This window comes from Micropterus salmoides, unplaced genomic scaffold, assembly GCF_014851395.1.
Source record: "Micropterus salmoides isolate LMB-PRFRI ecotype aquatic unplaced genomic scaffold, ASM1485139v1 Ms_hic_scaffold_18, whole genome shotgun sequence".
In the NCBI taxonomy this organism is placed as follows: Eukaryota; Metazoa; Chordata; class Actinopteri; order Centrarchiformes; family Centrarchidae; genus Micropterus; species Micropterus salmoides.
The window spans coordinates 22,861,569-22,885,494 of record NW_024040928.1 but is presented as its reverse complement, the minus strand read 5'-3'; the positions used below and the strand labels follow the sequence as shown (position 1 = coordinate 22,885,494).

At 38.3% G+C, this 23,926-nt stretch overlaps 2 protein-coding genes across 2 annotated transcripts in view; both read left to right on the top strand.

Moving 5' to 3' along the window:
* Window positions 1-10,328, top strand: part of scara5 (scavenger receptor class A, member 5 (putative)) — a 46,781-nt gene extending 36,453 nt beyond the window's left edge. Inside the window, exon 9 of the mRNA XM_038726505.1 lies at window positions 4,838-10,328. Within this exon, the coding sequence (XP_038582433.1) occupies window positions 4,838-4,971 (134 nt within the window). The 3' untranslated portion in view covers window positions 4,972-10,328. The remainder of the gene's footprint in view (window positions 1-4,837) is intronic.
* Window positions 10,329-13,943: 3,615 nt separating this feature from the next.
* On the top strand, window positions 13,944-23,768 carry pbk (PDZ binding kinase). The gene is made up of 7 exons (XM_038727018.1): window positions 13,944-14,047; window positions 14,723-14,890; window positions 15,473-15,612; window positions 16,427-16,596; window positions 17,270-17,399; window positions 19,864-20,049; window positions 23,078-23,768. The coding sequence occupies exons 2-7, from the start codon at window positions 14,724-14,726 to the stop codon at window positions 23,308-23,310; spliced, it is 1,026 nt and encodes a 341-aa protein (XP_038582946.1). The 5' UTR covers window positions 13,944-14,047; window position 14,723; the 3' UTR covers window positions 23,311-23,768.
* The last annotated feature ends 158 nt before the right edge of the window (window positions 23,769-23,926 follow it).

The window sequence follows — 23,926 nt, the reverse complement described above, 5'->3', positions numbered from 1 at the left end:
TAGCAGCAGAACAGCTGGGGCTCATGTATTCCCGAGTGCATACCTCATTTCCATCTTGTGCACGCCTACATGGAGACACGTGCGCTTGGTGTGATATGCTGCTTTGAAGATGTCAAATCTGCAGCCAGTTTCTCTCTATGTTACGTTGGGAAGCAGAGCAGAAATGTTGGAAGCATATGTTGTGACTGAGATATTTGTTTGCAGATTCTTTCTGTTTTTATTCAGATATCAACTTCTAAAGACACACACATTGTCTGTGTAGTATGGAGAGAATAGAGGATAGAGTGTAGTATTGTAGTACAGATTGTAAAGCCTTTTGAAGTGCACATGATTTTGGACTATGTAAATAACATTGACCTGAGTCAACCTCCATTTTATTAGTCTGGGTTTCAGTGGGGAGTTTGTGTCCAATCATGATTTAAAGTCTTGAAAACGTTGTACTTTTTCCAGCTCTAGTTGCTCTTATTGAGTCTAATGTGGTAAAAACACAAAAACAGGCCAAGTTGAAACTGGCAGGACTGGAAACAAACCAATTCCGAAACCCTAGTCAGCATTTTTAGGGAATACATTTCATACAGTAAATCTTTCAAACTCAAAAACACACAATCACGTCTCATTCCAGTGTAGCACCAGAGCTGCAGTGTTTTTGATACTGACTAGGATTATAATTAGAGACTGGAATTTCTGGAAAATAAACACAAAACTGAGCACAGCCTTAATCAAACAACACAACTTGAGTGGAAGTGTGTGCTGTCACAGTCCCAATGAGTGGAAACATCTCTCCAGAAAACACCTGAGGTTGCAAAGGAATTTTTTACTTATCTTCAAGGCTTTTCAACCAAACAGTCAGTTAACTGAGGAGCAGGTTAGTGATATGATGCCATTGTCCTCTATCAAAGAGATGTGGCATGCAGCTTGAATTTAAAATACTTAATTTAACTAACGGTTTCATACACATGTGATGGGAGTTTTCAGTGATTTGTGAATTTCCTTGAATGATCCTTTATTTACATAGGAAGTCTTACTGACATCAGGATCTGTTTTCATGAGTCCTGTACATAAGACTAAACATCTGCGGTATAAGCATAGACAAAATGGTTTTATTATTATTGAGTATTACAGTTACATTAATGTGTATGTTGCATTTTACTGCTGTATGTTTATGGTTGAGCTCATTTTAACTACTTTATATCCTGTTGGGAAGTTTAATCTACAGCAATGTATCATATTCTACAAGATCAATATATGTTTGTAGCGTCGCTGTCCTGTGAGAATAATTTATCTCTAAAAAACAGCCCTCTTTACAGCTTTGTGATAATGCATTGTCCAGCTGAACCAATGTTGTTTTTTAAATAGCTTATTTAAGATAAGATAACATAAGATGACTTAATTAACTTCATAACTTATTATCCATTTCTAGAAACTTGTCTTTGGCGTCACCAGGTTCATTAAAAACATATCAAATACACACAACACAGGACACATACGACCAACACATTTGAACACAGAAACCAATAAGAGTTTCAATAGACCAGTTATCAAAATACAAATAAAAAATCCATCACTTGTGAATTTATCAAAACAATTGCGCCCAGGATAAAATAATTTTTAAAAAGGTTTTGTGCTGCCCTATAACGCCTTCCTGAGGGGAGCTTGTCAGTTTCAACAGGGGATGTGAAGGGTCCCCCACAATTCTTTGTCTCTGTGGTTTAGTTTAAGAAATACTGGTAGATCAACCCATAAAAGAACACTTAATCCTTTAGTTTATCTGAAAAAAATGTGGTATATATGTTTTTCAGTGGACAGGAAGACTATGGAAAACGTAATCGGAAAAGTAACTTTAGCTGTCCACCACTGCTTGTATGATACAAGACAAGAGCTTACAGTTAACACAAGAAAGCAGTAACATTTGTTTCCTTTGGCATCAGTGTGGACTAATGAACTTTGCAAACTCTTGGTCTGTGTCTTGTTGTAAATTAAGGACAATAAACTTTACTGACAAGAATTAAAAAATGGGTTCAATGCATTGTTCCCATTATTCCTTAATACAACAGCAATAATTTTTCAGATGCCCCAATGGGGCGACAATTCACTCCTAAGTCGTTTTGATCTTGACAGTGCCTTGAACATTATGCCAGTTGCTAGCCTGAAGCTGAATCAAAATCACTAGGATTTTGATTATTGTTCTTTGTTTTATGTGATTTTGATGTGCTTTTTATCTTCCTCGTCTGTGACTTTACCAATATGATATATATACGATATATTGGAATATTGTTGGTTTCCCTTCTTTATCACTGGCAGCTCTGTACAGCTGAGTGATTAACAGTCATGGTATAAAGGAGAGCCGCAGAGATGACACGACTCCAGATGCTGCTTTTAGGGGCATTACTGATGAGTCAGCCTCTCTTCTTACCTACAGCACAGAAACGCTTATGTATCCTTAAACCGGATTATCAGTGCAACCAAATGTTACTTGATCTTCCTCTTATTCACTCACATACCATCTAAAATTGTTGCAAAACAGGGACTTTCTGAAAACCTCCAGTGATTCTGGATTTACAAACAGGAACGAAGGATTATAGTGAAAACAATACTGCCAAAAGTTCTGCTCACCAGCTGGAACTGTGTTTTATTACCGGATACAATATTATCTGATCAACAATTCTGTGAGGAAGCACTGGGAGTAGTTGCTGTCTCAATAAGAAGACTGATACACACACACTTTTAATGATCACCATTCTTTGGACTCGGACTTTGATTTATGTTGTTGCATCTAATACCACTTGCCTTTAGATCAACAAGTGAAGGATAATTTGCATGCCTGAGAAGTTATAACACAAAGTTCAGCAAGAATCATCAACTAGTTCATACAGTGTAAGAAGATAAGAAGAACACAAGCTGCTTATGTGTCCTCCATATAACCTTCTTCTCACATGACAACAACGCAATCTTTCTTACTTTGGTAATGATTGTGGGGGGAATTCTGCTTTCTACATCCCAAAACAAGACATCCCAAATATCATAGTGCGTGTGTTTATGTTGAGTTTATATATATGATTTCTATAGTTTATAACGTGTGTGTGTGGCACTCGCATACTTCTAGTAGTTACTAAACTCACAAGCAGCTTGAGCCAATATGTTCATTCTCTTTGGCTTCGGTTGCATCATTTTGACTGTGGACATGAAGGAGAGGGAAAGTGATGCATGAATGAGCCGCCGGAGGGAACGCCGAAGTTGGATTGCTGGTGTTGAAGACCAGATGTAATTTTTGTTCAATACTTGCGCTTGGCTGGACCACTGATCTTTATAATCATAAAGAGATCTCATATCATTGTATTCCACATTTTACCCATGTTACTGCACTGTAGATGTAGACTTTTTTGGAAAAGGGAATTCATCAATTCTATTCTTCTTTTGTCCCCCTCACTTTTATTATTACAGGTTGATTGTCTTACTGAAGTCTCTCTAAACATTGTTGTCTTACTATTCAGCCACCACAGTCCAAACCAGAGAAGATCTGAGTCAAAACATGTTGATACACACACTGCCTTCAGTTATTATTGCAGGTTTTTTTGCACTGGATTTCACCTCTCAGGGTACACACAGACTGCCCCACCATACTGAATCGGAATCAGAAGAAAACAGGGTTATTGCCAAGAAGGTTTTCACATACATTTGTTTTTTCACATACATTTGTGTTTTGTTGCATAAGAGTCACAAATATAGTATGAGAAAACAAAAACAAAACTACTGCAAAAGTCAAGATATGAAATAGAATTTCCAATAAAAACAAATATGTAAAATATGACTGTTTTTAAAATGATAATAGTTGTACAGCTTTTGAAATGAAGGAATACGCAAAATATTGTCTAAAATTTGTGTTAAAAATTGGCGATGGATACCTGCTGGCACTATTCAGGGCTTTAAAAAGCCACTGGCAGCAAAATTTTTCTGGATTAAAAACGTAATTAAATCTATATTTTTCTTAACAGTTAATAGTTTCCTCAAAATATGCTAGAATTAAACATCAGTCAAAGATCAAGTAATTAAGCACAGAGTTCTTTATAGTAAAGTAAAGTATCAAGTGTCTATAAAGGAAACTAAGTAGGGTTACAGTACAGATATTTATGTAAAATATATTGTTATACTACCATTAATATCCACAATAACACTAACACAAGTTGTTGTTTGCGCGATTTTGTTCTTCGTTCCCCCTCCCACTTCCGAAATAAAAACTACACACTTGGAATTTATGAACTTTTTTATATATATTTATTGAATTTTCACTAAACAATGGGCAGAGTATAAACAAAACAGGAATTATAAAAGTAGGACAGGAAAGAATAAAGGAAAACAAATTGGAGGAGAAAAAAGACAAAAACAAGAAAACATGCGTAACAGAGTGAAGCCTGAAGCCAGGTCAGGCTATCAACTCAAGCTGCACTGCTACATTCACACGTGATACGCCTCACCCTCTGCAGAACCTATCTAACACACGCTTCCAATTTGGCGCATAATATAAAATAAGTTGTCAGAAATGCCCAGCTGTCCCTTTCACCACCTCAGTATCCACCTGCAGTCTCCGTCTTTAGTGCCAGGGGAAAGATATCTGCCAAACTCTGTTTGATATATACAACAGTTTTTTGTGCTATATTCCCATGTAAAGATACGTTTTTAAATGAGCTGATTGACTGAAATAAAGAAGATGAGAATGTGCAAAAAGACAGCTCATGTAAAGCCATACTACATAATAGCAAAGACATCAGAGTCTTCAAGGTTAAGAAATTATTCCTACATTAAAAAAAATATAATACATTTAGTTCTCCTTTCTGCGCAGGTATTGGTCTGATCTGGATGGATGACGTGGCGTGTACAGGGACTGAAGACACCATCCACCAGTGTAAGTTTCCTGGCTGGGGCAAAACCAACTGCGGCCACGTGGAGGATGCTGGTGTGACCTGCGCCGTCTAAAACCTTTACGATACCGACACATTGCAGGGGCCGAGCATCTCCTTAAATAGTTCCTTAAACTCTCAAGAAGCTACGAGGTGCACAACTTCTTATCGTTGCCAGGAGTGTCACGAATTTAAAAAGATTGTTCAAACATGAGCTGGTCCATGGGGGTGATCGCACGACAGGACTCTTCATCAGGACTGCTCCATCAGACTGAATTATAGAGTCTTCAATGAAGGTCGAAGGTCATCTTTCGTAGGGCCCCTCTTCCCTCAGAGGCTCGTCTAGGGTCAGGATTGCTGTTTTTGACCTCTGAGGGGCCCGCGCCCACAGAGGAGCCAATCCAACAACTTCATCATCCCTTGGCCTTCGTTTGTCAGCTGAGTTCTCCCAAGTTGCTGAGGAGCTGAAACGGCACATAAAGAAACCGACGAGACTACGTCATCGACAAACTGATTTTTCATTTAATGGCAGCTGCTCTTCACAGTATTATGTAGGAATGGCTTTTGAGTGATGCTAAACATACACCGTGTTGCCTTGTCATATATCGTATAGCATTACCCAGTAAGCAATCATTTGATCATTTGCAGGTCAAAAGCTTGCGACAGTTAAAACTGGACCAAATTTGCAAAGCTGATTCTTTAAATATTTTAAAACATGTTTATAGTTTCTCTAGGTTTACTTGCTAGCTTACTACTTTTTTTTGCACATCACCATAATAGTGTGAAACCAGTGACATTACTGTGTATCGCTTCGGCTATGTGCATTATACAAACAAAATGGGCTCCATTTGTGAAAACATAGCGCTACAGTGTACATAAGGGAGATTAATACCTCTGTAGTTTTAGTTTTGTGTTCCGACCCACAAATTAATCAATCTTATATCTAGCCACACTGTATGTTACCTGTGTAGCACTTAAGGCACAAAAAGTTAGAGACAAGCAGTAGAAATAAGTGGAACATCTAGCATCTGAAGATCCAGATATTTTTCTGAGTCGTTGGTAGAGACCAGAATAGGGCTAAAAGGATCGTAATTATTGGGCTTTCATCCATCAGGTGGACAAACACCACTCCAGATTAATGCTAATGTTGTTCTGTGTTTGCTGGATGTCTGTTTTTCAGCCTGTTGTAAAGTTCTTCAAAAATCAATTTTTGCAGTTTTTTAGCACAGTTTTAACCTCAACATCTCAACGTCTTTTAACCTGCAAATCATCAAATCTGTGTTTGCTTTATATTTCTATTATAAATGAAAATGAACAAAAAAAAACAACCAGGCAACTAAGAAAGATTCTTTAAAGGGTTATCAGTCACTGCAGTTAACAGATGAAGCAGTTATGAAGAAGAGAGAAGAGATGAGTATAAACAGATGGTTGCATGGACGCCTGCCATGTTTGATTTACAATGGTCGGTCTGTCAGTGTTTACTGCCAAACGTTGGCTTGTTTCAGTATTAATGCATATTGTATGTACACACACACATACACACCAAACCAACCAACCATAAAAGACAAGCCTTTTCTGAGTTTTATGCCTCTCTCAGTGGAGCTTAATCTTTATGGCTGCCCTCAAATCTAATAAGGCTGGTACATCCCAAGTGTCACCTCTCCTTCCAAGCCAACAGGAGACAGGCAGGAACGTGTCTCTTCATGTTTTGTACCTTAAAATTTGGCAAACTTCATATGCCCCACCCCTTCTTAGGACCTGAAGTTGAATTCCCCCTGCCCCAATATTCTGTAGTGAAATCAGTCTGTATAAGCTCTCCTAGTTCAAAGAAGAATTATCCAGCACACTGTCTTTTCATGAAAATGAATCTGCACCCAGAGTGTGTTCCTATGAGGGAGGAAGAAAGATGTTGAATATAAATTAGATTTTTAAGACAGTGCAGCCAGAAAATACTTCTATTTTATCGTCATGTTCAAGTGCCTTGGTGTTTGTTGAGGGTTTCTGTTTTAAACCACAAGTCTGCCACAGAAGAAGACAAATTAAAGAAGGAAAAGGGGAAAGGGGAGTCTGGGGAAAGGGAAAATGAGGTGAGAAACCAGACTCAATAGACGGATGTGTCTCAAAAGACGCTATAGCAACACTAAAGGGAATTGTTGGTGGGTAACATGTTTCTCTAGTACATTTTCCTAAATAGTTGAATAACTCCCTCACTAGCTTCACTTCTGGTATAACCACAAACTTTTTTGTTTTTTTTACCTTTTAGCATTGCCAAATAACACAAATGTTAATACACCCGTTAATGAGCATTGACAACTTGTTGGCCGACCAGAAAGCTAGTTGTTTATCTTTTTCATTTTAGTTTGCTTATCTTTAGGCCTGAAAATATTTGTTCACAAGGTTTGGAAACTGTTTTATAAAGGCAATAATACTCCTACATGTTTCTTACTGTGACTATCAGGATTTAATGACAGTATGTGGCCAACTAATGTATCCCAGTTGTATCTTTCATAGTATTATTGCCAACGGCAAATTAATCTGCAATAATTTAGATAACTAAGTAATTGTTTAAGTCATTTTTCAAACAGAAATGCCAAATATTATCTAGACTATTTGCTGCTTTTCTCTGTTTAATGTAACTGTTAAGTGGACATATATTTTGTACTGCTGGTTGGACAAAACAAGACATTGGTGTGATGGACATTCTTTAATTATTTTAGCAAATTTGACGGACCAAGTGATGAATATTTAATCGAGAAAATAATCAGCAGATAAATGTATTAAGAAAATAATCATTACTTGCAGACCTAAAACACATACATGTCTTAATATCTCATAGAGACAAGGTCAGCATACATCTGCATAAATCGCAAAGTAGACCTTGAAAGATAAAGAAATGCAGAAGATTCATTTATATTTGCGTAAATTTTTCTCAGATATCAGACAGAAATATTTGTGGAAATTCTTTTCTCAGCACAGGAAGCAATAAAACAAAATATGACATGTGGAATACAGCAGCTCACAGCGACAGAACCTCCTCACCACGTTCGTTGCTTCTGATGCCAACTTCAAACGATTTCTGGGCAGTCGAGCTCTTCAAATCTAACAACAGATTAAAGAAACCGATGACAGATCTCTCACTGCAACTTAGGGCTGCCAAAGTAGAAAGTTACCTAGTATGACACCACAATGCAGTTATCATTCAGGCATGTTTAATACAGAATGATTTGTCTTGGGTGAATGGTGCACATGGTAGCCTACATAATGCAGATCAACAGGAACATAAAAACAGTCAATATACGTTTAATAAATACAGTATTAGAAGAAGAAGATGACATACTTTATTAATCCCAAAAGGGGAGATTCTATGGTTTTCACTCACTTGTTAGTTTAGTATTATACACACAGGTCTGAACGCAACTTGATATACACTGTGGTTACACTTTGTTTTTTTCTATTTGAAAATGTTCTATGAATGGAACAAATTAGAAATGTACAAGGCCATGGAGTTGTATACTTTCCAACTAATGTGTGCATGATTGAGTGTAATACTCACGCACTTGCTCACCAAAGTGTAGCTGAAAGTACGACTGAGTGGCAGCCAGGCGGTTTGTGTGTCTGGTCTTGATGACTCTCATTCATCTTGTCACATTCAGCACTTTGGCCGTGGACTTATTACTGTAAACTCTGCCTTTCTAAAACAACAGCCAAAGATAACACCCAGGGCTCCTTCAGTATATTTTCACTCTGCTTATTTGTTTTAACCAGAGAAGCAAACTAAATATTTTTGATCGAAATTCCTGTGATACATTTTCTCAAAAAATAGTTTTGTATTTACACAGGGTTAGGTATGTTTTATTCTACAGTATTGAACAGGACTTTGATATTCATGAAAGCAATATTTAACAATAACGTATTTTTATAGAAGCAGCTGTGAAGATATGGCAGCGTTCCCAGCTTTTGTTTCTACGCTTGTCTGCCACTGAAGAGAGAGAGTTTATCAACTTTTTGGCATTTCCTTTTTACCTGAAGTGGTGCCAAGTGGAAGAATTAAAGAGGGGAGGTTCTTGATCTCGCTCATATCATACAGTATGCTAGGTATTTGACAGCAGATTGGACAGCAGAGTCAAGTATTTAGAGCACAACTTCGCTAACTGGCAAAATATGATTAAAACATATTTCTGGCTTCTCTCATCCATGACCAGTACTGTATGATCTTGAATGGTCAGCTCAGCTAACTACAGTAGCTTATCTACATATATAGGTAGTTTAAACACAGATGAATTAGGAAGGTAGATTAGTGCCGTTTCACTTTAAAAAACTGACCAAGCAGCTACAGGAGAAAAAAAAATTGTAACCCTTTTTTCACCTGTGACTCAATTTCTAGTTCCCAAATTTCAGTCACACAGACTGAAAGTATTACAGATGTTTGTGTTCTACTATCATAATATTTGAATATGTTTTTACTAAGCCTATTATTAAGCAAATATCAACACATGTGCTCACATAATCTCCTTCAACTCCTTTGCATATCAAATTACAGGCATCCTTACCTAAAGATGAAGAAACTGAAGTAGTGGTTAAAATCTGATTAAAATTCATGACTACTGACTGTCACCTCTATGTGTAATATTGTTACTTTTGGAGGGATGTAGATACTTCATCCTAAAGGTATAATCAAGTTGCTTCAGAGAAATCTAAACTAAAAGTAAAACTTTTCTGGTAAACATGGGCTCTGGAGGCTTTAACGGGCAAAATAAGTGTAGACAGACCAGTCACACATTAGAACCTTATGGGCGCAATTCAACCAGAAAAAATATGTGATGCCATTGCCACCTCCAGTTGACCGTCTTCTCACAGCTAAATGTGTTTGGACAAATGTTCCTTCTTGGCGAAGTTGCAGCCTATCAGATTTCAGCATGATAAAAGTGTTGTGATGTAATTTGCTGATTGGTTATGCTCCTCTGACCTCAGATCAATGCTTTTGCCTCATGGGCTCAAATAATTAGAATACTTAGACTTTGAAAATGTAACACAGTCTAATTTCATAACCTATGAAAGACAGAACACATTGCAAAGTGCACTTAATTACTTAAATATGTCATATTTTACAGAGTGTACAGAATTTAAAGTGTACTTGGTTGTACAAAGACTCTACTATGCTACTTTGGCATAATGGCTCTAAACACATATGCATATACATGTCTGTTTTTTTATTACATTGTGCTGGTCATAACACATATAAGGGCTATGGAGCAAGATACATACAAAAACAAATGCCTAAATCAAACATGGTTACGTCAAGGAAATACTTGATACAGTGCTTTACGTTTACGTTAAGAAAATACACTTTTTACTTTATGTGCTGTTGATTTGTACCACTAAAATCCTGTATATGCACTGCTGAAATAATAAATGTACATTTGTTTAAACAGGTGAACTCTGTTATTCCTGAAAACATTTAGAGGAGGTGAATTTGAAACTTTTAAGACGTCAACAGGTGAAGAGAGAAGGAGGAAGTTTACTTGGACGTATGTGTGTGTGAGTTACACAATTAATCACAAGCGCTGAAGCAAGTGGACTTGTACTACATGTATAGGCCTTGATTGACAGCACCGAACAGTGATTACAAGTATGAATGTTTCCACATGTGAAGCGGATGTAAAAATAATTGGCTGAAAAATCACATGATCTCAAACACGCATGGCAGACAGTCAGAGCAAGTCTATGAAGTCAGTTTGACCCAGGTCAACGTGGTTTCACTTATCCTCCAGGAAGGTAAGACTTTATTAATATGAGACAGTATAATATAAAGGTATGCAAGTCGAACTGCTTTTACACATAGATGGTTGGATAGATAGATCTTAAATGATTTGATATCTCATTACAGTGAAAGGTAGCTGAAAGGAAAACCCATCTTGAGGATGTATTTTCAAAATATTACGTGATTATATAATAAAATTTATGTTTCTTTGTTTAAAGATTAAGTAAGTGTGTTGAAAATGCTTACAACTGTAAATCTCAATTTCCCAGATACCAATATGTCTTTCTTGAGACAACCATTGAGAGGCACCAGAGTTTACTAATTCTACTTTGTGGCTTTGAACCTGCATTAATAAAAATTTTTTGATCACTTGGGGCAGCACAACAAGCTCTAAAAACAACAATACATTATCACCTTATATTGATATGGTAAAATTGCGAAAAACTAATTTTCACATTGAGCAGACGCAGAGAAGCATTTATACTCATTTGGAGTCATGTTTGTGTCCAATTGATGAATACAGTCTAAAATTTACCCTCTTTTTAGCTCTGTTTTTGGTCTCCACCAACTCCTGAAGGGAATATCTGCCCCTTTAGCTGCTTAATACTCCTCTATGTTCACCAGATGGTTTCTAACTTTGTCTGTTTGCTGTTTGGTGCTGCGGGTGTCTAGTAGGTATTAACAGAGATTTTTCACAGCTGCCTGCTTCAGTTGAAAACAAGGAGAGAGGTAAGAGTGAACCACAACACTAAAGTTGTAGGCCATAAAACCAATGAGCTGAAAGAAGTTAAATCACTGCTTAGGTGGGTTTGCTGCAACTTTCACATTAACCCATTGTTAACATAAAACTATTGATTATAGCTGCTTTAAAATTGTGGTATCCCTTTGGGTCGGTCTAAACTTCTCTATTTTCTCCCTAGTACACTATAGTTACTTGCCATAGTTTCATTGAATCAATGAAAATGTAATGTCCACAGTATGTTAACTTCTTTCAGCTTTGCCGTTGGCTAATCTGAAATTAAATTTTAAGCAACTGTATAGACCAATGGCAGCATTTGGATCCTTACATGTGAGGATACTATTTATAACTTTGATGATTTTCTACATCCTATAAGAACCATATCCATGAGGCATGAAATTAGCCAAAACATTGGTCCTGTTTTTGCATTGACCCCCACAAAGACAGAAGAGAAGGACATCAGATGATGTAGTTTCTCCTCAACATCAGCTCCATATGAAGGCAGCTGCCATCCATCCCTTCTCTTATCCCATAATTTGGCATGTGTGATCACTGGTTAGGCTGTGTTTTTTAGGTGTATAGGACATGTATAACTATAGGGAGGTTTTTGTTTTCATTGTTTTGTACATGCAGGCGAGAAGAAATTTTCAGATTGGAGGGCAGATGCTGCATGTTCGCACTACTGCAAAATGTCTTTTATGGGCTGCAGTTCTGTGTGAAAAACCCAACCAGATAGAGAAAAAAATTAAGTGTATCTGATACATGAATCCTGGGTGGTCCTGCACTCAAATGTTCTTGTATCTGTGACCTTAAAAAAACGCTAATTCAAACAAGTTGAATTAAGTCTTCCCAGAAGAGTGGAGGCTGTTATAGCAGAATATTAATGCCAATGAATATAAAATAAGATGTTTACATAGCTGTAATATCCGGGTATTCATAAATTTTTTTGCCATGAGGTGTATGAAAGTTCCAGATCAGTTCTGTTGTTTGTTGTTTAGATGGTAATTATAAATACTTGTTCTGTCCCATAGTGAGGAAAACAGACAGGATTGCGTGTGGTTTGCATCTGCACTAAGGAAAAATTCTGGATGTCATACTAATTTAATCATGTTGTTTGTCTTTAAGTGTACATATTTTGTTTCAGAGCTTACATTTGATATGTCAGTTGGGTCTACACAAGGTCTATTTAGCTGTTCTGGGGTTTTCAGTCATATCACATGATCTTCTCAGCTAATGAAATCTACTGTCCCCAAGGTCAAGGATGGACTTTTGAACCTCAACTATTAAGCCAACATGGACAAGAAGTGCTCAGAAAAAATGGAAATTTGATCATCTACAAATCACTTCTAATATGATGAGATGCTCCTGAATATCATTTCTTAAAAATGTTTTTCTTTCTTCTAAAAACTGTGGTAATCCTGACTACTAAAGAGCCATCACAGGCGTTACTCAGTGCTGAGAGGAAGACATCGTATTTCTGTATTGATGTATTGATGTATGCAACAATATGTAAGCATTTAGCACACAAGTACACACAGAAGACAAACTGCACAGAAAAGCAGAGAAGTTTCCTAAAAAGTGAGTAAAATATGCTTTAAATAAAGAACAATATGCAATACATTCACAGTATATTCATTAATTGAGTAGCCTATTAACCCTTAAGCTGCAAGAACGATCCATATACATTAAATAATAAAGAGGAGTTAACTCATGCAATAGTCCTCCTAAATTTGTATTTGAATCATGATATGTATTTATTCTTCACTTGATCATAACAGTAAGCATCCTCTACTCTTTCTTTCTGTCTGTTTCTCTGTGGTGTGACCAGAGAGTAACCCATCCTTATTCTATAAAGTGCACCACAACATGTGGCAGCAAAGCCCACATACATGATCTCACTTCCCTTCAGGGGAACGAGGAATGGGGAGAAAGAGAGAGACTGAGCAATTGTCCCAGTCTTTCCCATCCTCGTCCATTTGTCATTGGACCACATTCCTACTCTTTTTCCTCATAATGAAACAGTTATCCCTCCACACAATGAGGAGAGTGGACTGGAAACATCTGCAGTATGTGAAGAAGATTTTTTTTACAAGGGTTCATGAGAGTCAGGGTTTAAGGTCAACTTGTGAGTGAGTGAATTCTTTCAGACAAGCCCCTGACATTGATGGGAGAATCTCTTCTTATCTTGCTCCTATTGCCCACATATGCTATCTATCTATCTATCTATCTATCTATCTATCTATCTATCTATCTATCTATCCTAATTAATAAACATTGAGTCTTGCACACCACCTTGCAACCCACTAACATAATAGAGCATAATTTTGTAACGTGACTGACCTCAGTTGGTTAAAAAGCCGCATTACAACTGTAACATTACCAACAACCAACAAACAAATTGTGTTGAAACCGTTTTAGTGTAACGTCGTGCCCTCTTTATATTCACACTATGTCATGTATGCCCCCTTAAACAATATTAAAACCAATAAAACTGTGTTTATACGCTTGTTGTCATATCGCAAACTACAGGCGTTCAGTTTGTTCCTCTGCGGCATCCGTACAGCCTGGTGAGACACGAGCGCAAGCAGCGGTTTGAATGTTCGGCGCGTTTTAACTGCAGCAATTTAGTAACAACAGTGAAAGAAAACGCAGGTAAAGTTGCACTTATTTACTAAAGTATCGAGATGTCTTACTCAAAACACAATAAAGTTAACTTTAATCGGACTGTTGTCATATTAATATCAATAATTTGATGGTTTAGCTAATGTCAAAGAAGCTAACTTTGCGGTCTACGTTAATTTGAGCTGTTTTGATGTTAAGTTTGGTCTCTAACGTTACTATGTTTCCGCCATTGGTGAAATGTTCATTAAATGATGATATGTTGTTGACAAACAGTCGATGTCGTCTTTAATTTTAATTCCTCTTACTTTGCAGGTGATAAACAATGGCACCACTTCACTGTTTAATGTAAAAGTTTGAGGCTTTTTACCAACGCCATGATTGAAAGCCTTATGCCAGCCTCCATTACAAAAATTGGCGTTTTATTGTAGTGTTACATAGACAATAGATAAAATAACTTTATTCATAGTAAGTGGAACATGACAGACTTCAGATTTTAATTCGGCTTGTATTACATATATCAAACATGCGTCTATAAAACTTAGAAATTGAGTCATGCTGTCTTAATTTAACTATGTATTGACTTAATTTATCTAATGTGTAGGTAGGTCGATAGTGCTAATCAGTAAATTAAGTTCTGCTCAGAATAATTAAATGTTATGTGTTTGGGTTATTAGCAGTAACATAATGTGTGTTTTCCTTTGACAGAATGGCCTCCCCTGCCACAAGCAATGATGAGGGCGCGTTCAAGACCCCTAAAACCGTCCGTGTGAAGAGTATTGGAAGCAATGGAGGGACCCCAGTCACCATCCCAGCTTCACCTTTCATGAAGAAGTTGGGATGTGGGACTGGAGTCAACGTTTACCTCATGAACAGGTTTGTGGTGTCCTCTGATTAACAAATTAATTGTTTGATAAATTGGTTTACACATCATAGACATTATATCTTCTCATTTCTCCTCTCTCTTCCCTCCCTACCCTGAATCTAACATCTGTGCTGTGTTAATCTGTGCTGTTTTTCTGCCAGTTGACTGCTTTGTTCATAGGGAACATAACAGACTGACTGTATCTTAAAATATCAAACAGGGTTTATGGTATAGGTAGTTCACCTAAAAAGCTCTTAATTTAAAAAGAAAGTAAATGCACATTTTATTGAAAATTAAGTTTCTTGGTGTATTGTGGATGCATACTAGATGACAGAGGAGAAGCTAAACATTAAGTCATCATGATATTAAAATAATAAATAATGCAAAAATATTTGCATAGAGTTTATTGCATTAAATAAAAAATAATTAGAGTTAAAATAGCTTTTAAGTTTACCATAATCCATCTTAAGTATAAATGACTTATTATTTGTATAGAAAATATGTTTTACAAGCTACTGCATGGGAAAGTTTTCATGTCTGTGTATAAATAATATTTTTTTAAAATCACCCTTGTTGTTAAATATTAATCCTAGAATGGGGAAGTTGAATGCGTCTCCCTGGGCTGTCAAGAAGATCAACACTAAGTGTGCAACGAAACAGGTGGCCGTATACCAGAAGCGCCTGAATGAGGAGGCAAAGGTCCTGAAGGGAATCAATCATCCAAACATTGTTGGTAAGACATGACAGCAGGCTTACGGTACATTCACTGATGGAGATATTTACAGCGTGTAACAGACACAATGTTATGTTCTTCAGAAGATATTACTTAATAATAATTTTATGTTTCTTTGAGTCACCAATGTAAACCACAGGAATACTTTTAAGTAGAGCTGCCCCCGACTAAAGATTTTAATAGTTGACTAGTAGTCATTAGTTCAAGACATTTCAAGACATTAGATATTAATGAAATTATTTAAATATCAGAAATGGTTGAGTTCCAGGGCTAAGAAAGGATGTTATAATTTACAGTGTTAACACTGTGCTATATTACAGAGAAATACAAAACCGTAATGAGCCTTTAAAACAAGCGTACGCACAAGGTGAGCCGCCTGTTAAATTAACAGAAAAGGCAATAATGATAATGAATGTGTCTGAACAACCAGCAAGAAGACTGACCATTTTGTTAATTTATTTCATCACAGTATAACATCACACAAGTCTCGTTGGTCAAAGCACAGGAATAAATCATTTCCAACTTCACAAGAAAAAATACTGGTAGACTTGTCAACAAGATGGATGATTTATACTTACAAATGACTTCGCTACAAACTTGCTATTCTCCCACTGGATGACTCTCCTAAACCCACCATGTCTTCGTCGTCCCCGGAGTCAGACTCCTGGTCGGAGCCGCTGTAAATTACCTCAGTACTGTATTGACAGGTGTATAGAATAAATCAAATTTTACATTCTGTCATAATTCATAGTATAAATGTAATATTGTTTTAGAATCTAGGTTTGTAAATCTGTGTCCTTTTCCCAACATCAAGGGTTTCGTGCCTTCACCACGGCCAAAGATGGATCAAAGTGTCTGGCCATGGAGTACGGAGGAGAGCAGTCTCTGAATGACCTGATAGAGAAGAGGAGGGAGGATGGCCTGAAAGCCTTCCCTGCTGCCAACATAGAAAAAGTAGCACTGCATGTTGCGCGTGGCCTTCAGGTAAATCATGGTTTCTCTTGTACCTGATGTCATATCAGGATTAGTTACTGTTACACCTGGATTAATCTCTATAAACAGACCACACAATAAATCACCACAGAGGAAATTATTCACCGCGACAGCCCTAGATTGCATGCAGGTAAGTGCATGGAGAGAACAAAAGCAGAAGAACAATGGGTAATCTTGGAACCCATCAGTTATTGGTTGGCAACGATTTAGCTTTTTCACATGACCGTTGTACACATCAGTAAAAATCACCTTGTCCTGCTTGTTTTATCATCTTCTGTTATTCTGACAACTTATTTTTTGACTAAAGTCTTACCTGAAAAGTATGAAGCTAAGAAACTCACTAGTTTCAGCACTGACTTCAAATTTATATATGAATTAAATATGCAAAAATTATATTTTTGTGTTATTTTATGTCTTGCTGTTATTTTCATGAGTTACAAGACTAGAAGAACATATTCCTGTTCATAATATGATTTAATAAAGTATCCATGGGAAACCATGACAAACCCACTCACACAGTCTGTGGTTCATGCTTTCCCAAATCAAATTTCTTCCCTCTCAGCGTCAGCCATCTTTTAATTAAATTTTAGAAATGAACAATAAACGCAGAAGGACATTGTTAAGCCATATGTATCGGAAATCGTTTGTTTGTTTGTCTCTACAGTATCTTCACAATGAGAAGAAGCTGTTGCACGGCGACATGAAGTCATGTAATGTTGTCATCAAGGGCGACTTTGAGACCGTCAAGATCTGTGATGTTGGTGTTTCTCTGCAGCTGGACGAGAACATGAGAGGTAGTTATTGAGTTCATGGCATTTATGATGGGAAATCAACCACTCTAGCTTTTGTATAAAAATACAGCACTGTACTGTGTGTGATAGGTGGGGGGGGGGGCTTTTCCTGTCTCCTCAAAAGAATTTCAATTTGAGAAAGTGTGAAAATAGTTGTTCAGTTTTAGAAAACCCCAGCTGCTGTATGTGAACAGAGAAATTAGAGAAATCCTGCAGTTTTTGAAACAGATTTTTTGCCTGCCCAGTATCTACATTTTAATTCCCAGGTCACACAGTCATATTGACATTGTTGTCAGATGACTGATGAAATTCTAAGTCCAGGTAGAGAAATTAGTTTTGAGTTTTAAAATAATAGAAAATACAATAAAAATTAGAGATTTAGTTTGAAAGTCAGACCCGAGACAATCCGCCAACGAGGTTTACAGTTACTAGATATATCATATTTAGCTGGACAAATGTTCAGGGTTGACTCAGATGCATTCGTACCACTATTTATGTTAAAGATAAGGCCGATATTGTTGTTTATTGATTTGTTTTTTGCCAACAAATCTCATGAAAAGAACAAAACCAACAATGCATTTGTCCGTCTCTCACTGCTTTTCAGTTTCCCCCACCCTGTCTGTGGGACTCAGCCCCAAATCCATTGCTTCCCACTGAAGACATCTTCAAATACCCAGTAATAACTTGAAACAGTCGGGCACTATAGTTTTTATCAAACGTTACTAATACTTAATTGATCCCAGAGAGGAAATTCTTCTTGAAAAGGGTGGCAGGGTGGCGGTGAGCAGTTAGGGGTTCGGGGCCTTTCTCAGGGGCACTTTGGTCCGTGGTCCATGCTGGACTTGATCAGGCTATCCACTGGTTCTCAAACCAAGTCCCAAAAGACTGAGCTAATGCTGCCCGCAGTACTCAAACCGTGCATACAGAGTGCATTTGTGTTCTGAGTGTTGGGGACTATTTTCAGCTGTGGATTATTTCACAGCAGATTATTTCACAGTATTTCCCTGGTCCATGGTAATGAATCAACATTGTGGCTTGTTAATGTGCACACAGGAAAAAGTTACTGTAAATCTATCAGGCTTTGGATACACAGGCATGTTAATTGTTTCAATTCATTGGTGGTTTTGGTCTTTTTTTATAGGATTGTTGACAATAAGAAAAATATACAATATCACCAGACTTTCCTTTTTAAAATTTAACAATTTTGTGCCATTAAAAAGCATCAGCTTTTTGATCACCTGTACTTACTAATATGAAGACATATACTTAAAATCGATCTGATTAACATTACACATTAGGCCTAGTTCAGGTTCAGGATTTCCCTTAAACAACCAGTGTGGAAATTTAATTCTACAATAAATGTATCATTGGGCCAATGACTGACAGACAGTAAACAAACCGGCTTGCCCCGCCTTTAACCGGTTGAAGTCTGTGCGAGTGGACACGTGCACATAAGACTGATCGTGCGCGTGCCCTCACCCCCAATGTCACCCTGATGTTTCAATCTAGACGTTGTCTGATGAAAATTTTGTAGCCCAACCCTAACAAGTTCAGACTGTTGATGTGTGTGTTTTTCTTGTAACCCGGTGGGAACTTTAACCTGAATGCATACTAACCAATGGGTACTCATGTCACCGCGGGTCCCCGTGGGTAGAGGCTGATTTTTGAGGGTTAAGACTTGGTTTTAGGGTTCAGGTTACAATTAGGTTAAGCTTAGGGTTATTGTTAGACATGTAGTTGATGGTTAAGCTAAGGGTAAGGGGCTTGGGAAAGCATTATGAGAATGAGATGTCCCCACAGGCATAGAAGAACAAACATGTGTGTCACGCGCGTTAGTTTTACTATATTCATGGGGTCCAAAAATCGTGTTTCCACTATACTTGCGGGGTCTGACAGCTTTGTGGGGACCAAAATGCTGGACACCACAAGTTAAATGGGCTTTTTGTGGGTCAAGACTTGGTTTTAGGGTTCAGGTTAGAATTAGTGCAGGCATGTGGTTGTGATGTAGGGTAGGGAATGCATTATGTCAATGACGGGTTCCCATGAAGTTAGTGCCACAAGGCTGTGTGTGTGTGTGTGTGGGTGTACAAGTGGGACTAATCATGGATTAAAGCACAGAATTGGCAGAAAACATTGGGGTGGAAACAGCTGTTTACAACAGTTGATTAGCTTTGTTTCTGTGCCCAGGCAGAAACATAACTTCTTTAGTCTCTCATGCTTTAACTCTTCTTGTGCATACATGTCATCAGCCAGTGGAGATCTCAACTTCCATTTTGGGTTTAATTTAAACTAATTGCAAACTTCTGGTTCTTGCTTTGTTGTTCCAATTGTTAAAAAGGCCCAAAATAAATGAGCATTGTGTTCTAGGGGCAAAACAGACAAATTGACTGTTTTTTGTAATTAAATTGTCATCCATCAATATGGGTTTTAATAAAAATGTTTTTCTTCTTTCTCTCTCCGTCCTCAGTGTCAGATCCAAAGGCGGAGTACATCGGCACAGAGCCGTGGAAACCGAAGGAAGCTCTGGATGAGGGAGGAGAGATCACAGACAAAGCTGATGTCTTCGCCTTCGGTCTGACTCTGTGGGAGATGATGACGCTGACCATGCCTCATCTGGAGATGCTGGAGGATCACAACGATGAGGAGGATGAAGGTGAGATGCTCTGTGGCCTCAGGAAGCCCTAAATTTCACTTTTACTGACTGCAGAAGTTCTTGTAATATTCTGTAGTATTTAATCTGAATTACACATTCATGTACTCAGGATCCAGTTGAATTGCGTTGTACATCTCAAAAAAATAAAGGGAACACTTAAACAACACAATGCAACTCCAAGTCAATCACACTCCTGTGAAATCAAACTTTCCACTTAGGAAGCAACACTGATTGACAATCAATTTCACATGCTGTTGTGCAAATGAAATGGACAACAGGTGGAAATTATAGGCACCCCCAATAAAGGAGTGGTTCTGCAGGTGGTGACCACAGACCACTTCTCAGTTCCTATGCTTCCTGGCTGATGTTTTGGTCACTTTTGAATGCTGGCGGTGCTTTCACTCTAGTGGTAGCATGAGACGGAGTCTACAACCCACACACGTGGCTCAGGTAGTGCAGCTCATCCAGGATGGCACATCAATGCGAGCTGTGGCTAGAAGGTTTGCTGTGTCTGTCAGCGTAGTGTCCAGAGCATGGAGGCGCTGCCAGGAGACAGGCCAGTACATCAGGAGACGTGGAGGAGGCCGTAGGAGCAACAACCCAGCAGCAGGACTGCTACCTCCGCCTTTGTGCAAGGAGGAGCAGGAGGAGCACTGCCAGAGCCCTGCAAAATGACCTCCAGCAGGCCACAAATGTGCATGTGTCTGCTCAAACGGTCAGAAACAGACTCCATGAGGGTGGTATGAGGGCCCGACGTCCACAGGTGGGGGTTGTGCTTACAGCCCAACACCGTGCAGGACGTTTGGCATTTGCCAGAGAACACCAAGATTGACAAATTCGCCACTGGCGCCCTGTGCTCTTCACAGATGAAAGCAGGTTCACACTGAGCACATGTGACAGACGTGACAGAGTCTGGAGACGCCGTGGAGAACGTTCTGCTGCCTGCAACATCCTCCAGCATGACCGGTTTGGCGGTGTGTCAGTAATGGTGTGGGGTGGCATTTCTTTAGGGGGCCGCAAAGCCCTCCATGTGCTTGCCAGAGGTAGCCTGGCTGCCATTAGGTACCGAGATGAGATCCTCAGACGCCTTGTGAGACCATATGCTGGTGCGGTTGGCCCTGAGTTCCTCCTAATGCAAGACAATGCTAGACCTCATGTGGCTGGAGTGTGTCAGCAGTTCCTGCAAGAGGAAGGCAGTGATGCTATGGACTGGCCAGCCCGTTCCCCAGACCTGAATCCAATTTAGCACATCTGGGACATCATGTCTCGCTCCATCCACCAACGCCACGTTGCACCACAGACTGTCCAGGAGTTGGCGGATGCTTTAGTCCAGGTCTGGGAGGAGATCCCTCAGGAGACCATCCGCCACCTCATCAGGAGCCCAGGCGTTGTAGGGAGGTCATACAGGCATGTGGAGCCACACACACTACTGAGCCTCATTTTGACTTGTTTTTAGGACATTACATCAAAGTTGGATTGGCCTGTAGTGTAGGTTTTCCACTTTGATTTTGAGTGTGACTCCAAATCCAGAACTCCATGGGTTGATAAATTTGATTTTCATTGATAATTTGTGTGATTTTGTTGTCAGCACATTCAACTATGTAAAGAAAGGAGTATTTAATGAGATTATCTCATTCATTCAGATCTAGGATGTGTTATTTTAGTGTTCCCTTAATTTTTTTGAGCAGTGTATTAATGTGACTTTGAATTTGAAAAACTTTTTTCACTAATAACTTTCTCTATGACCACTCATTTTTAAACACACATTAAAGCACAGTACGGAGCTCTCTCACTAATTACAAACCTAAATTAGTTTTGCTGTCTGTGTGTGAAGACAAGTGCATCATTAAATATTCATTTTAAGTCGCTTGGCAATACAGGCATTTATACTGGACATTCACGTGGGAATCATGCCTCAGATGAGCTGCTCCAATATAAACAACAAGTGGAACATGGAAATACAACACAGCCGGATCCGGTGGACATTTAGTCAAAATACCTGATATGTAACATGCAGTATAGGTGTGGTAAATGTCAAAATATGCAGCAGCATCTTCAGCTATATGTCCAGCTTCGAGAACATTCAACCTAAAATGAACCATTGTGAACTGACTTTTAAAATTAAAAGCTCCGACGCGACAAGGAACTACTGTACCTCCTGGGGTTGCCAAAGTTAGCCATTTTGTAATTCTAAAAAAAGTGTTTAAATAAAGTAAAATTACTACATTAACAATTTAGTAAAGTAGTAAACAACAAATTACTACATAGTCTCCCCCAGAGGATTGTACAGCAGGGGTGATAACCCATCTAAAACCTGATACACATCATCCCATGATGAATGTAATTAGATGATGGCCTAAACAATGACCACACCCACTGAATAAGTGGCTTTTGCTGTGTGATATAGCACCTCCTTTTCCCTGACAAAAATGGCATTATATTTCATAGAAGTCTATATTAGTTTTATGATGTTTGCCTGTTGTAATTCTTGATGTTCATGTCCCTGCAAATGTAGAGATGCAAGAAGTAAGTTTCCAGACAGTTAATTTATCTTCAGTTTACATCCTTCTGTTCCTTCAGAGAGTCGCTGATAGCCGTAGGAATAAAATACGTAGGTACTTAGGACTGATCCTTTACTATTTTACAAACATCACCATCAGATATTTAAAATGCACTGGATGCCATATGAACGGCCGCAAGACGTCCTCGTCACTATTTACCTGTTTTCATGTAAAATACAGGATACTTTCACTTCTTCCAGTCTGTAAAAGTCCTTCAAATGAAACAATCAGAGAAAGAAGAATTACCTCTTTGCTTAAACTGAGTACAAATCCTGTTTGCACTCAGCGTCATAACCTGTGATAATGTGTCACGCTTTCTTTGAGTTCACAAGCTTAAATGTTCAGGAACCACGGCCTTTGAGTCCTGCTGTTCAAAAATAGAATAAGCATAACTTCCTGTTGCAGATTTTCTGACATTACAAGCAGCTACATTCAGACGAGTTTTACTTAGTGTGTTTGTATTTCAGAGGACTCGATGGAGGAGAGTTTTGATGAGGACGCCTACTACGAGAAGTTGGGGACGAGGCCGGCGTTAGATGCTGAGGCTCTGGGCAGCTCGTACCAGCGGATGGTGGAGCTTTTCTACCTCTGCACAGAGGAAGACCCCAGGAAGAGACCCTCAGCCTCCCAGATCGTCCAGGCTTTAGAGAGCAACGCCCCGCTGGATAAAACGCCCAGTGAGGTGATAGTGATTGATTGACTGATTTACACAACCAATTCTGCATTTTCATCTTAGAGGTGCAAGTTAGGAATATTTAGGATTCAGACTATACTTTATTTTAGAGATTGCAGACCATATGAACACAACCTGAATTCCTGCTAGTTCATCCTATTTACTAGTTTATCTGGGAGGATCTTTTGTACGCATTAATATATAAACTATATACGCTTCAGGAAAACCATGTTGAGGACATAGTTTGCCTAGACGCAGAAAATATCAGTTGAATAGAATGAGTGAGCTCCAAACGCTCACTATAATCCCTATACTGTACATCTTTATCTGTCATTTATTTGGATGTTGTCTTTGTGGTATTTTCTTTTTCCTTCCCATGTATGTCAACTTTTATTGTCTAAATGTTTTTACATTCTTTACCTCTTGATTTTTCGTGAGTGTGTTTGTTTCTGCACTTGTATAAACTTTGTTTCTTGGTCACTCGAGCTATCCTGTTTTTATTTGATCTATTTCTGCTGATGTTTCAGTGGTTATGATAACTGTAGGTTTAGTGGTAGATTTAAGTCTGAAATGTTTTCTAAATAAAATTGGGAACATTAAGAACTGTAGAAGTGTTATTTGTAAATCTATTAGCATGTAGTAC

What these genes read in the sequence shown, in the direction of transcription:
- pbk (XM_038727018.1), top strand. Translation starts at nt 14,724, where the DNA reads ATGGCCTCCCCTGCCACAAGCAATGATGAGGGCGCGTTCAAGACCCCT. An exon ending in CAATCATCCAAACATTGTTG is followed by an intron (nt 15,613 to 16,426) that starts GTAAGACATGAC and finishes CCCAACATCAAG; the next exon opens with GGTTTCGTGCCTTCACCACG. An exon ending in ATGTTGCGCGTGGCCTTCAG is followed by an intron (nt 16,597 to 17,269) that starts GTAAATCATGGT and finishes TTGTCTCTACAG; the next exon opens with TATCTTCACAATGAGAAGAA.